Source organism: Portunus trituberculatus, chromosome 43 (genome assembly GCF_017591435.1).
Source record: "Portunus trituberculatus isolate SZX2019 chromosome 43, ASM1759143v1, whole genome shotgun sequence".
Lineage (NCBI taxonomy): Eukaryota > Metazoa > Arthropoda > Malacostraca > Decapoda > Portunidae > Portunus > Portunus trituberculatus.
The window spans coordinates 14,769,001-14,783,584 of NC_059297.1; the positions used below are offsets into that span (position 1 = coordinate 14,769,001).

The 14,584-nt window shown below is 36.5% G+C and overlaps 2 protein-coding genes across 7 annotated transcripts in view; one reads left to right on the plus strand and one right to left on the minus strand.

The window, feature by feature from the left end:
* Positions 1 to 153: 153 nt before the first annotated feature.
* LOC123518457 (transcription initiation factor TFIID subunit 12-like) lies at positions 154 to 6,924 on the minus strand. 4 transcript variants are annotated; one of them, XM_045279279.1, is made up of 6 exons: positions 6,734 to 6,924; positions 3,457 to 3,673; positions 3,031 to 3,194; positions 2,142 to 2,360; positions 1,710 to 1,902; positions 154 to 1,333 (listed from the first exon to the last, which is right to left on the minus strand). In XM_045279279.1, the coding sequence occupies exons 2-6, from the start codon at positions 3,545 to 3,547 to the stop codon at positions 1,206 to 1,208; spliced, it is 795 nt and encodes a 264-aa protein (XP_045135214.1). In that variant the 5' UTR covers positions 3,548 to 3,673; positions 6,734 to 6,924; the 3' UTR covers positions 154 to 1,205. The 4 variants fall into 4 exon arrangements, with proteins under 4 accessions (XP_045135214.1, XP_045135216.1, XP_045135217.1 ...); XM_045279281.1 differs by having other exon boundaries at positions 6,763 to 6,922; XM_045279282.1 differs by lacking the exon at positions 6,734 to 6,924 and adding an exon at positions 6,686 to 6,709.
* LOC123518460 (glycolipid transfer protein-like) overlaps positions 6,859 to 14,584 on the plus strand; it is a 93,906-nt gene continuing 86,180 nt past the window's right edge. For all 3 annotated transcript variants that reach the window (XM_045279288.1, XM_045279286.1, XM_045279287.1), the window contains exons 1-2: positions 6,859 to 6,946; positions 7,196 to 7,435. In XM_045279288.1, coding sequence (XP_045135223.1) covers positions 7,294 to 7,435 — 142 coding nt within the window. In that variant the 5' untranslated portion in view covers positions 6,859 to 6,946; positions 7,196 to 7,293. The remainder of the gene's footprint in view (positions 6,947 to 7,195; positions 7,436 to 14,584) is intronic.

The following is a 14,584-nucleotide window of genomic DNA, read 5'->3' on the forward strand; positions in this document are numbered from 1 at the left end:
TAAATTTTTCCATGCCTTGATGCCATCAGTATAATTATAAAAATTTGAACAATTTGCTTGCATATTCTCAGATCACCATATTGAGAAAATATTCAGGTTGTTGATTTTTTAAATTAAAAACAATCAAAGGAAAATTTAGATAAACTATTATCATTTCACAAGGAAAAAATAAATTTATATGCATATATATATATTACAAAGACTTCCTTTAATTCTTTTCACTGTAACACTTGCACTAACCTGTGCACAACTCCCCACCAGAAGGCAGATATATCCTTCTTTGGAAACACATCACAAGGCAGTACACTTGTCATTGCAGAAGAACATCAGCAGCTACAATTCTATCAAAGACTTCTCACATTCTAACTTTATTCATGCTTTCCTCAGTGCCAAATAAGAAAACACATAAAAATTCCTTTTTATAGGTATATATAAAACTGTCTAATATAGTGCTAACTACAATATCTACATACCTATCTAAAGAACCTATGTTTTTTTTTTTTTTACATTATGTAGCTCTCAGTATATTTACCTATCAAAGTGAGCTGCAGGGTTCAAGGGAGACTTCAGATTTTGTATACCACACCAGGGGATTAACCTAAAAGGGGATCCAGAAGGGTATACCAGCTTTTGGTGAAGCCATTATGTGTTACACCAGGGCTGTGACATGCTTCTCATGACAACTGGTTTTCCTATTTTGTGTCATGCTTTCAGTGTGTAAAAAATGCTGACACTTGCTCATTACCATAACTATCCTTCCATCTTCCATCACAGGTCTCAATGACTGGAAGCATGTCATACTAAATGGAATAAAATTTGTTGAGTCGACATTATTACTCGGTTAGTTACAATTTCATGAGGAAAACATCATATGAAAAATAAATTTTGTTCAATTTTTAAAATTTACTCAGACTTGATAATATGAAATCAATACTCACAGCAATGGTTATCTTTACACTAATTTCTTAATGATACAATAAATTAATTCTTTCTCTTGCTATTTCAAGTGGTGAAGAAAAGTGAAGACTAAAAATTTCACAAGGAATACTTTTAAGATTTTCTGAATGAGTTCAACACAGATCTTTCTACTGACATCATACCCTAGGATCTAGGCCAAAATGACCCTGAGCATCACACACATGCAGTTTAGGAACTGTGATAGGCCAAAAAAGGCTTGTTTGGTCAGATGGGATGCAATCTGCCTCTCAATACTTTTTGATGGCCTTTCTGATGAGTGCCAGCCGTTGCTTGTGAGCTTCTGTGGTGGGTGCTCGTTTGTAAGGCCGTAACTCATCAGTGCCAAATCCTGGCAACCACATGTGCCAGTTCCGCTCTGAAAGAAGGAATGATTTTTTTTTTTAACACAGAGCTAAATGATAGCAAACATCTTAATCCTCTCACCAACAAAAAAGATTATATTTAATTGAAACATTTGTCCTATCTATGTGCATGATGCATATTATAATAACTGAAGGATACCACGGGTCCTTTTAATATTTTAAAGTCACATGGGTACTTTAAAATTTTAAAAGTACCCATTCATGCACACAAACACACACAAACACACACACACACACACACACACACACACACACACACACACACACACACACCTATACACCAAGACAGGAACATTATGATATACACACTCAAAGAGACCCAACACTCAAAATCCAATATGTTATCTTTACTGTGATATTTGAACTCACCAAGATACATCTGGACATCTTTCACATCAAGTGATCGAGCCCCACGGTGCTTGGCAAGGCGACATGCAGCATTAACAGTAGATTCAATGAAGTCGTCTGCAATGGAGAGGAGCATTTCTTCCACTTCTTCCTCTAGCTGTTCTGTAGGGTCCACCTCCCGTACAAGTTCAGTGATCCTCTGTTTGTTGAGTACCTACAAAGACAAACACATATGCCATCACCATTTTTCTCAATATACATCAAACACATATGATCATGCATTGGATGAATTTTTAATAACAGAAAGGTGCATCAGTAAAAGAAGAGAGACCTGGAGAGAATGGTTGAATTATAGTAAATCAAATTTTGAATAGTTTATGAAGTATTTCAATGAAGTGGATTGGAACAAAATACTATTATGTATTGTTATGTATTGTGATTGAATAAACTTACAGGGGCAGTGGTATCAGCAGTGGCATTAGTGGAAGATGGAGGAGCAGGTACAGCTTGATTTTGGATGGGTGGAGGTTTGACTTGAGTGGTGGCAGTGGCAGCTGGGACTGTCACTAAATTTGGCTGAGCTGCCACTACTTGTTGTGTCTGTTGAGCACTAGCTACTGTCTGGATCTGCTGCCCAGACACCACTTGTTGAACAGTTTGTCCACTTACCACCTGAGGAGAAAAGCATATCATTTGTTTTCAATACACACATTGTCATAGTTACTGTACTAATCTTTGTATGAATATAAATCTAGTGCCTTTGGAATCTGAACCAATGGGTAAATGTCTGGCAACTCACTCATGAAGCAAACTATGTAAATTAAAAGATTATGAAATAATTTAGAAAAAGTAGGTGCCAGGGGATTACAATGTTACTCAATTGGGTTTATCTTGCAGAATGAAATTATTAGCATTATAAGTGAAACTTCAATCTTACAATCCTGCTTATTTATCTATATCTGATGCTTTGCTCCCTTTGGGCAAAGTTGGCGCCCACAACAGAAAAGAATATTATTTCTAAGCATTCCCTATCACTTCTACACAATTGTTTCTTAAACTTAACATGCTATCTGCTAAGTAAAATTCTTCTCTTAGGACTGTCTACTATGTTGATATTGTCCAAAAGGACATATTAGTGATGGAAGTATTAAGTCTCACATCTACAAATAAATGCATCAACCTTGCCCTAAGGTACAAAAAAACATGGATGATAAAAATATTATTACTTGTCCAAAAGTTACACATCTCTATTATACAATCCAAAGCTTTAACTATGTTTTCTGCTGATTTTTAAATTTGTTCTCAGTCTCATATAATCTATAACAAGAAGTGTTCACTCTACCTGTCCCTGAGAGATAGCTGATGCAAGGGTAGTTGTGACACCAATGGGAGTGGCAGCTTGGTGCACCACCTGACCCTGCATGCCTTGACTTGGTACTAATTGTGTCACCAGTTGCTGTCCATTCAGACTCGTCAGACCTGCTGTTGTTGACATCACCACCTGGCCTGAGGGAATAACAGTCAATCTTGATGAAAAACATCAACATAAAGGAAAAGAAATACAGTGAAATTGTGAACAAGTTAGAGAATATAACCTCCTCAGCAAAAATATAAATTGAATTAATGACCATCAATAAGAGTATACATTAAAGCAATGATGCTCAAGAATATGAGTGTAGTACATAAAGGATAGGAATAATGGACAATACAACACTCCACTACTAAGAAACCTGCTAGTAGTTATGGCATGAAGGTAATATGCACTGACCTGCACTGTTGACCACTTGAGTGCCAGAGACCACCTGTCCTTGTACTTGCACCATCTGGCCCCCCACCACCTGCTGCACTGATTGAGACATATTACTGCCACTGGTGTCCTGTTTTCCTCAGTGTCAGTGTCACAACACTAAGCAGTCCACAGAGGTGGCAGGGGAAGCAATTCTTCCTGAGAAGGTTATTGCTCGAGGCTTGGAGTGCGCCACGTCCTGAACAAGAAACACTGAAGATAATTATCAGTATGCACTAACAATACTCCATAAAAATTGAAGGCCAATTACTACATAACATTCATATTTTTTCTTGATGCACACAACATCTTACAATGTTGTGATAAATGCATGCAGCACAAAAAGTATAAGGCTCATGGTCCAATATATCTATTAAGAATGGGACAAGTTTACATTCAAATATTCCCTATCCTCCAATTTGTATTGTTCTATCAGTAATGCAAGATTGGAGATGTTTCATTATGACTTCATATATCACTGTTAAAATATATTTGTTTAAGTTTTATGAATGAGTATAAAACAAAAGAATATAATCTCCACAAAATATCAGGAATAGAATACATTAATGAGATACTGCATCTTCTGTATGCTTGATAATTTTTGTAAAGTCTCATTAAAATTTGATGTGTAGATCTAGAAACCTTGCACTAATATCTATTCACGAATAGTTTCTATTAGAATACTGTAGAATTGTACAGGTGAATATAATCAATGAATAATGAGATGCCTGGATAATGACCATTATTTATTCATCATCATCATCATCATCATTATTATTATTATTATTATTGTCATCATTATTTCAACTTGGACATTATTAACCATATAATATTTGGACTAATATAACTTAGCTGCTTGTGAATGTTCACTAATATTACTAACTTTTCCAATGACAGTAACTGATGAATGAGTCAATACTGTAGATAATTACACTATAACTGGAGATTTAAACATACTTATATGTAGAATGAAAATTTTTGATAAAATACTATTCCATGTAACTTTAAGATCCTTACATCTATCTTTTTACTTACAAATTAGCCTTTACCAAACAGCACTGGACACATGGATTTGACCGATTCATTTAAAAGCTAAAGTACTGCAACATCATGGTCACATGGCACTGCTGGACACCTCAAGCTGTATCAAAGCTTGCATGTGATTGCATATTATCTAAGTCTTCAAATTCTGATTTCCATACAAAACTTTCCACATAGTATAATGATATATATGATAGTGATGTTAATACAGGTTTATTGAAAATACAAACATACTTTGAAAACTTTCTTTACTTGTAAAAGTATGAAGATGTTGCATAAAATTACTTTAATTCAATTTGTTGTAATTATCAGATTACTACACACCCTAGTCAACCAGCATTATTTGATGTTTAAGTAAAGCTGATCTGCTGTTTAGTGTTCTGCAGAATATAGCTGATGACATATCATCATATATTTATTTAGCAAAATACTTCTCTTAATCTAAACTCATCATTGGGATGCATCGTTTATGCCTCTCGTTTTTGTTGCACATATTTGTCCTCCTTGAATATGCAGCATCACTTTGGAATTTGGAATATATCAGTGACCTTAAGTAGCTTGAATCGAGGTAAAGGTGGACCAGAGATTAATGGAATGGAGGCTCTCAACTTGTTCTCTGTTAAGGGGAGGTTGCTTAGGCATGATATCATTATCTATTGGAAAATTTTCCATGGTATGTCTCCTACTACCAATGATAAACTTTTCCTTATCCTTTCATAGATAGTACAGGGGGCATAACTTCAAGATATACCATACCAGGTCACAGATTGAGGTCAGACGGAGATTTTTCTCTATAAGATATATCAATTTGTGGAATAATCTTCCTTCAGACCTTGTTTCTTTCAATAATATTGATACATTCAAACATCTACTAATCTCATTTGAGGGACATATTGTTTGATTTTGTCAATTAAGCTTGCCAGTCACTGCAAAGTATGCATTGCTGCTTAATGATGCATTTTCCAGCTATCTAATTAATTTAGTAAGTCCACCCTGGAATATGCTAGCGGATCAGTAGAGTGTGGCTTCCCACTTCCTTTTGCTATCCAAATGGAGGCAGGAGGCCCATCAGGTAAGAATACCTGATTATGTAATCTATGTGCCCTAGCCTTCATTTTACTGTAAATCACCTGTTCTTTACGAAATTTCACCTATAGTGATAATGAGAACGTAAAGGGAATTGAAGGTTTTCTAAGGGAGGAAATCACAAAAATGTATTATTTTTATTGTAAATGTATCAGAATGACATAAATCATATGAAAACACTAAGAAACTTGAGGTTAATTAAACATCCCTCATACTAAACCTATTACTTATTTGGAAAGTCTAGCAGAGAATTATGATGTACTGATTAAGCTCAGCCTAACCATACCCTGTCCTAACCTTAAACTGACTGATGAGCTCAACTCTAGATATGAATCTTAGAGAGAGAGAGAGAGAGAGAGAGAGAGAGAGAGAGAGAGAGAGAGAGAGAGAGAATATCTGAATCCATTAGTCATTTTAGCATTGAGATGAAAAATTATTATTTTTTTTCCATTACATGCTTTTGATCCTATATGGAAAGGGCACCATAATCCACTGAAACAAGTTCACTAAACAGGCCATCATTCAGACCAAGTGGAGGAAATGGCTAACAGCAAACTATAGCTTTTCCAGTACTTTTTTTCTATGTAACCCTGATAGAGGATAGTAAATAAATAGTTTGGGTTTTCTTTTGTGGTCAATAAAAAAAAAAAAAAACTGCCTACATTTCAATGCACTGTGATCCTTCAATAGCTATGGAAACAACAACCCTGCCACCATCACCACAATGACACCCCTACACACTCCTGCTGGCTCAGGGTTTAGCTTAGATGGTATACTTTAATGAAGATGCTTTTAACATTACGATACCAACCTACAAAATAGATCAACTGGTTTCCGTCGCTACTATCTATGGCTCTACTAATGTCTGAGGAGGCAACGACAGCAGCCTTGGCGGGGGATGATACTAGACTGTCTGTGCAGCGGCCAAGATCTGTATTCTGCAGCTTTATCTTCTTTATTAGTGCGGTGTGTTTATTTATGAAGGAACAGATGATATGGGCAAAGATGATGTGCACTACAGAGTGGAAAGAGGGAAAATGACGCCGCGGGGGATGAGATAAGCAGTACTGCACCTCCACCTCACCTCAGCGTCGCCTTAAAGCTACCAACATATGCGCATCACAACACTCACCCTGCTCCAACGAACTGTCTGCTACCTACATCCAATCAGCCACGCACTCCTCCTTCCTTCACTGTCTCCCAGGACAACACATCACAGCACAAGATAGCATTGAAATGTTGATTACGTAAAATAAATAAAAGGAGTCATAGAACAATAACAAAGTCTAGTAGCCACCGTTACAAAGGCAAATGCACTCGTTGCAAATGCTCTTTGTTTAGGGAGGTAGGTACGGTGTATGTTTACATCTTTTTACATATTGTCTTTTTTCCTTATTCTTTATGGCTTTTATTATTCTGAAATGTTCTTCCCTCACTAATTTGTTTTATACACGACTCTATTCGAAGGCTTCAGAGAGGATCAATCAGGGTTTCGGACATATTATGTCTTTTTATTTGTGTATTTTTGTGTATACTCAAATCTATATACTCAATCTCCCCTTTTCCCGTTCTTTGTTAATGAAAGCTTTCGCAGTGTGCATTTTTCAGTGATTGGAGTGCCGTTGCTGGCCAACACTGCCGCGCAGCAACATCAGCAGCCGCCAGCCAGTCAGCTGATAAACAACGTCCAAAATGAGTGGCGAGCCTTCTCCTCCTCCTTCCCCTCTCCCTCACTTCTTCCATGTCTCGCCTTTCTATCCGGAAGTGACGGAGGATGGCAAGATAGACACAGTGCAGTTCCTAGAAACGTCCAAGGCCTTCATCAAAATATATGGTGAGTTGACAGTACAGAACTGCAGTGAGGGCTGTGGCCTGACTGCCTGGCATTCCTGCTGATAGAAAAAGGAAGAAAATAAAGTCGTCACTTTCTACTCGTTGGTAATAATGTTGGTGTTTATTATTCGATGTGCAGGAGAGGTGGCATTATACTTTTGGCAAGTTACGTAATGACTAAAGATGTACCGATACCAGAATTTTGACCGATACCACAGAATTGGGCCGATACGGTATAATTCTAGTTTATGCCCATATTCACCCTACCACCCCCAACAAGCTTGGGGACAGGTGGGAATGCTTAGGTTGGGTTTACGTTTATGTTAGCTTAGTTTTACGTTCGTTAGGTTAGGTTAGCGCCCTTGCTGAAATTTACTCCAAATTTATGGAATTTATACAAAATGAATTTATGAAAGTTGTAGTGAATCTTGCGTAGAGATGGATGGCCATTTCTTTCCTCTCCAGTTATGCAAAAAATATGCATTTCCGACGCATCCCCACCCAAAACCCCGCATTCTCACCTGTCCCCAAGCTTGTTGGGGAGGGGTGGAGGAGGGAGTATGGGCAGAAACTAGAATTTTACTGCTGAGACCTATGCTACTACTGATACTGATAACAGTGCATGGGAAACCAGTCATATATATATGCTTTTTTTTAAGTTTGACTATTATTATTATTATTGTTATTATTATTATTATTATTGTTATTAGGTTAGGTCATAGGTTAATTTTGATGTTAGGTTAGATTAGGATTTTATTTGGTTAGTTTACATAGGTTAGCTCAATAATGTTGGGACAAATTAAACTTTGTGAAAATAACGGGGTGGTCACAAATGAACATTTACCCTGTAATCTAAATAGCATAGTGTCCATTTAAGGAAATAGCCAGTCTTTATTCGTTTATTTGTATCATATTTTCTGACCTGGAAAACAGAATTTAGATTCTCATTTGTCCAGTTTGAGCAATGTAGTATAGGGAAGTTATGTCATGCTGACTGTTATGGGTTCCAGTGTTTCACCCATAGGCAATTTTGTAACGTCACTTATAAATACTGCTAAACACTCCTATAATTGTCATCCACAAGTTGAGTAACTTGCCATCCAATATCTTCATGGATTTTGTATGGATATTGCTTTCCGACAATCTAGGTTGCCAAATACGTATGCATTTCAGCAATATTTCTGGTGCAGTGTTACCACATAAAAGAAAGACACTAACAGTGTGTGGAGCATCTGGCCAGAAGCACACACACAGAATAACATTATCTCTTCTGTCTTTCGTGTGTTATTTTAAATGTGTTCATTCTTTATTTTAATAGGCATCATTATGTGTAGTGGCAGATACCCCTGCCATTTTGAAGACAGATTTGTCCAAGGGTGACATCTTTTGTTGTCACATTCAGTTTGTGTGTGTGTGTATGGGAAATGAAAACTTCATTCTTCTTGTTTGTGTGTGAGAGAGAGAGAGAGAGAGAGAGAGAGAGAGAGAGAGAGAGAGAATTTCTTACTTCTTTTAATGAAAATATTTGCTATTCAGTAGTATATGTAGTGCATATATTGAATATACTAAGCTTTCAGTTATGACACATTATACACAAAACTTTAAGGCTGGTTGTGGGTGTGTCTTTTGAGCAGTGTGGTGACAATGTACTAGAATAGTTTGTCTGAACTAAAACTGCACTGTTACATTTTACCTTAAATTAAAATTTTAGATATCAATTCAAGTTTCATCCAGTCTGGTGACACTGCACTGGAATATTTTGTCATACCTAAAACTGCACTATTATGTTTTACCTTATATATATATATATATATATATATATATATATATATATATATATATATATATATATATATATATATATATATATATATATATATATATATATATATATATATATATATATATATATATATATATATATATATATATATATATATATATATAGTTTTTACATATAGCTTAATGTTCCTGAGTGCTTAACCTAGGAGCCAGTGGGTGATGATTCTGTTAGCCTAACATCTAAATGATTGGAAACATTCTTTGTAAAATCATGAGTTTAACCCCTTCAGTACCATGACGTATTTTCATATTTATTGTGCTTACTATTTGGCGACTTTATACACCTTCAGAAACTAATGGGTGGATTAAAATTGTGAAGTCTCTGGCCATTAATTTTTTGAATGCCATAGACTTTTCCTAATGTAAATAAAATCGTCTAATCATATACAAACTCATGGTGAAAATGCGTCTCAGTAACGAAGGGGTTAAAGATGGTAGAGTAGAAGTTGAGAAGAATCCTCTGCCACTGTATTCGAATGAATATGTCTTTGTTTAGAATTGTTATGTATAGTTTTCCTATCAGAAGAATTAAAATCCTATATAGATAACTAGAAAAAAACATGATAAAAGTGGCAAACCTTAAATCACGTACATCTACTGGTAGCTGCAGACTGCAGTGTGTCTGTGTGCTGACTCTGAGGTGAGGGATGTAGCAGGGCTCCGAGTCCATTAGTGACCTGTCTTGTACACATACAGTAGCAGAAGTGACTCATTAGCAAAGAACATACTCTATTACTACATACCCAGGACTCAATATATATGCCATATTGTACTGAATAATTTGGCATTCTCATTAATTTTTTTTATTGCAATAAAACATCCAAATTCTGCAGAACAAAATAACTTGCAGATTAAGATACACAACATAATAAATTTCTTTCTAAGTACTGGTAGTATCTGCAGAAAATCAGCTGATACCAATGTGGTACTCCTTAAATGGGCCGATACTACCAATGCCAATACTGATACTAATACATCAGTACATCTCTAGTAATGATCAGTGGTACTGTCATAGCTTACACAAAATAGTGCCTAAGCTCATGGACATGAAGGGATTACATTACAGCTACTGCAATTTTAATAATACACCATATGTAACTACAGCTATTAGCAGGGTCTACATTTTACTGTTTAGAGCATTTGTATCTCTATTTTATACTGTTGGAAATAAATAAGTTTACTTTATGGGTCCAGGGGGCCTAGCTCATCCTAATTTGGAGGTTACAAAATGCTAAGTTAGGTTAGTTTATCTTTTGGGAATTAAGGGGCAAGGCAAATGTTCCCAGTTAAGAGGTTACAAAATGTTAGGTTAGTTCAATTTACCTTAAGGGGGATCCAGTAGGTTAGGGTCTGGTCTGGAGGAAGAGTAGGCATTGGTTGAAACTGCAGATTTACCAAATATCTGTTGTCCCACAAAAAGATGTTGCTTCTCCAATTTACATACAAGCAGCCTACTAATTCTTACAAGTTAGGATTTTATCTCTATCATTCTCTCTTTTCCTCTCGTCTAATAAAGATTAAGACCTGATAAAGTGGAATTGTTCGATTGAAAAATAAATTGTAAATGAAATATGACCATGTGAAAAAATAGAGAATTAACTAATTAATTTAACAATGTAGCTTTTAATCCTGCAGGACACTAACCCTGTGGATTCTGTTGTAATGAATAAAATGAGACAATGCTGTGCATCACTCATAGACTGTCAGTGTTAATTTTACTATAATTTTGTTTTGAGTGAAAGTAACAAAAAAATGGCAAATCGATGTTCCATCAATCTTTCGTGATTGACTCTTTAGGCATACAGTACTTTAGGTCTTTAATAGAAAATTGTGAGCTTCTGTTCATCACTGGTGAGATGGGTCAGAGCTTTACAATGGCTACCATCCCCTGGAAATCTGCCAAGAGTGAGGGTATCACTCATTGAAAGTTTTGGCAAATGTAAAGATGGGTCACACTGTATGATAGACTTCTGGCTCAACGAGCTGAGCCCCTCTTTGATGCCCTGTATGACTTGGTTGTTCCATGCCCTGATTCAGAGATTCTTCAACTGGTATACTTCCAGTGTGGGACTGGAAATGGAAGATTTTTCTTTCTCCTGCTTTGGCAAAAAAAAGGGACATACCCATGACAGGACACTTTGGGCCCTTTGCAAATGGCTGATGTTTTAAACTTCTTATAGAGCTTCAAAATCATTATTTTTAAGTCATTTATTTTTTTACTGATGTGTCTGCCTGCTTACTAATAGTACATATTTCACATTTATTTATTTATTTAAAAAAAATTTCCACCCATCAGAATTATATTTTCTTAATGGAACTCAGTATTCTATTTGTTGCAATAATGATACATATTCAGTGTCACTCTGTCATGATTGTTATTAGCTATTGATTGATGAATGGGTTAAATTAAATTTAATATAAGGTATTGCTTTCTAAACTTTCTAACACTCTGTGTAACCTTCTTGCAGGTTATATACAGCATTGTGGATTATGCAGATGAAAATAAACTACATACTTATCCTTTTCTAAAATGGCCATTACTTCCTTCTGCCTGAGTAACTTACATATCTGGATAAAGTTCTTTTCATATTCAGAGGTTATCAGCAGACATGGTAGCCATGTTAGTTGTGTAATTAAGGCGTTTTCATTAGCGGCGCGGCTGTGGGCAAATGGAGTCAAGTGGAGGCAAGTTTTACCAAATGGTCGCAAACACCTCTCAGAACTGTTTGCTTTCATTTGGACACATTTGGCAAATGCTTTTCAGCCAATCAGTGTGCAGCAACGCCATCAAGCTCAAGCAATGAAATAAAAAAGGAGTTACATTTCGATTAAAACTGAATAGTAAGCCATGTTTTAGGCCGTGAAAGTGGGTACTATAGATAAAGATTTGAATTTACTTATTGTGTGGCATACGGGAAAGAACCAGATTCAAACATACAGGATGATATAAATGAATGAGCTGGTGGTAGCTAGTGACATGTCACATACATCTGTCCTGGCTGTGGATGTTGTCTAATTCCATGCTTCTAGTCGTGACTTCAATTAAATAGTTGAGTTATTTTTTTATTATTAGGTGAATGAAATTATAATATTACTGCAAATCCTTATAGCATAGAGTAATAGATAATTGTAAAATACATTATCTGCTAAGTATTGTGGGGATTCAATTATAAAAGTGTCAGAAAGCCACAGCCGTACATCTACCATGGAACATCTTCCATGGACTGAATATCCGCTGTTTTTGAGGAGTATTGGGTTGCTTGGCCCTTAGTATATATACAAAGGATGAAGTACTAGTGGCCTATAATACTCCTCATCAAGGAATAAATTTCCAAACTCTTCCACAATCAATCAATCAATCATGGGGGGCATATACCAGGAGGCACATCACCTCTCCTACCCTATGGCGCCACTCCGGGTGATCACGCCTCATGAGTCTCCATGCTGGCTCCCTTCCCATGCCAAGTAACTCCCAGCAAGAGGCATCGACTTACCGCAGCTGTGAATTCTGTGGATGTCCCCTTGGCCTCCTCCATGCTGGGTTATCCCTTTCAGAAACAACCCGATATGCAGGATTGGTTTCTGGGTGGCGTGCCACATACCCGTATAGTTGCAGTTAGCAACTGATTTGACACAAATTCATACCAGCAATACCCTGTGATCCTGTGAAGGCATCAAGTACCAAAGACATCATTTCGCCTCAGATCGGCGTTCAGTGTCCGTGTTTCACAACTATAGAGTAAGACAGGAATCACCAGCGACTTGAAGATCCGAATCTTTGTCCGTCTGCACAGGTACCGACAGCGCCAAATACTTGTGTTGAGTAAGTCCATAATGCCATGGGCCAGGCCAATCCACTGTACAACTTCCTGACTTGACCCACTGTTGTTATGCACTACACTACCAAGGTATGTGAAGTTTTCCAAGATCTCAATGCCCTCGCCACACATGGAAGGACTGTACTGTTTCATCCAGTAAGCTTTCCACCATGCTGCTGTGTTTATATGTTGACTATACAGGGCTTGCTCAGGGCAACTGAGGTGTATGATGACTTCTCCCAGGGATTAAGATCACCGTAACATGGTCATCTGGTAGTATTGACTGTGTCCTCAGCACTGTCCTGTTCAGTGTGAAATCAAACATGTTTGATCTTGGGGTGACGCTGCTGAAAATGCCTTTAGATAGGTTGTTTAAAGTAACTATATTAATATGAGTAGTTGATGTACTCCCTTCAACATTGAAGCAAATGGTGCCAGTAAAAGAAAGGGAAAAAAAAAAAAAGAATAGTGGTTGAAGGTGGGTGCATCTCAGAGTCTGGGCTAACACTTGCCTCTTTACTGGCTGAGGGTGCTCAAGGCTCTGTGATGCTTTCTGTTATCACTCACTTTTTTCTCACCTCAGTTACATATGATTCTGTCTTTAATTATTTAGTTGTTTCCAATGTCTTAGTAAGTAGATTAAGCAATAATACTGCCAAAACTGCTGACAATAACCAAAAAACAAAAGAATGAAAAAGAAAAAAAACAAACTCAATCCTAAAGAAACTGTTCAATGAAAAGGTAGGATTAGTCTTTCTCAAACAGTAGTTCCTCCCTGCCAAAGACTATGGGTAACAATGAAAAATTTGATAAAAAATAAGATACATAGATAAGATAAAGATAAAACAATGATGATAATAATATTTATCTAACTACGTATATACCAGTATGGCAATACCTCACTATTCTAATTTAAAATATTTCTTACATAAAGACTCGGTGCTCCAATTCCAAAGTGGTAGAGATGGTAACTCAGTTTTGACCTGTGAATTACTTGCCTCCCTAGTGTGGGGTGTCTCATTTCATCTCATTCTAAGGACAATGAACTTTACTTCACATGGATAGGGAGAGATTAATGCCACTCTGCCATGGCTATCCCCTATTTGGGGACACTCATAGAAAAGGAAAAATAAGGGAGGAAAGTTAGTTAGCGATTGTGGGGAAGAATTGTCATAGTAAAGATACTGTGTGCATGTGATGGAGAGTTTGACTTCTTCATAATATTGACTCGTAGTTCAAGTGTAATGAACATATCATACAATATGATATTCCCTCAACATGTATGCAGTCACATAACACATGATCTTCTAGATGCACCAAGACTCTAAATTATATTCTCGTTCTGCCATCCATGTCAGGAATTGAATTATAGGAAATATGTAAAATGAATAAGATATCTTATCATTTATATTTTTTAGTTGAAGAAAATAACTTACAAGTCCTTAAGTGATGATATATGTAGAGGTCAGACACCAGACATTATTCTGAAT

Bases quoted from the DNA above. Each gene is read 5' to 3' on its own strand.
- LOC123518457 (XM_045279279.1), bottom strand. From the start codon at position 3,547: ATGTCTCAATCAGTGCAGCAGGTGGTGGGGGGCCAGATGGTGCAAGTA. The intron at 2,361-3,030 runs GTAGAGTGAACA...TTTTCTCCTCAG, and splicing joins CAGCTATCTCTCAGGGACAG to GTGGTAAGTGGACAAACTGT. The intron at 1,334-1,709 runs GTGAGTTCAAAT...TCCTTCTTTCAG, and splicing joins AGATGTCCAGATGTATCTTG to AGCGGAACTGGCACATGTGG.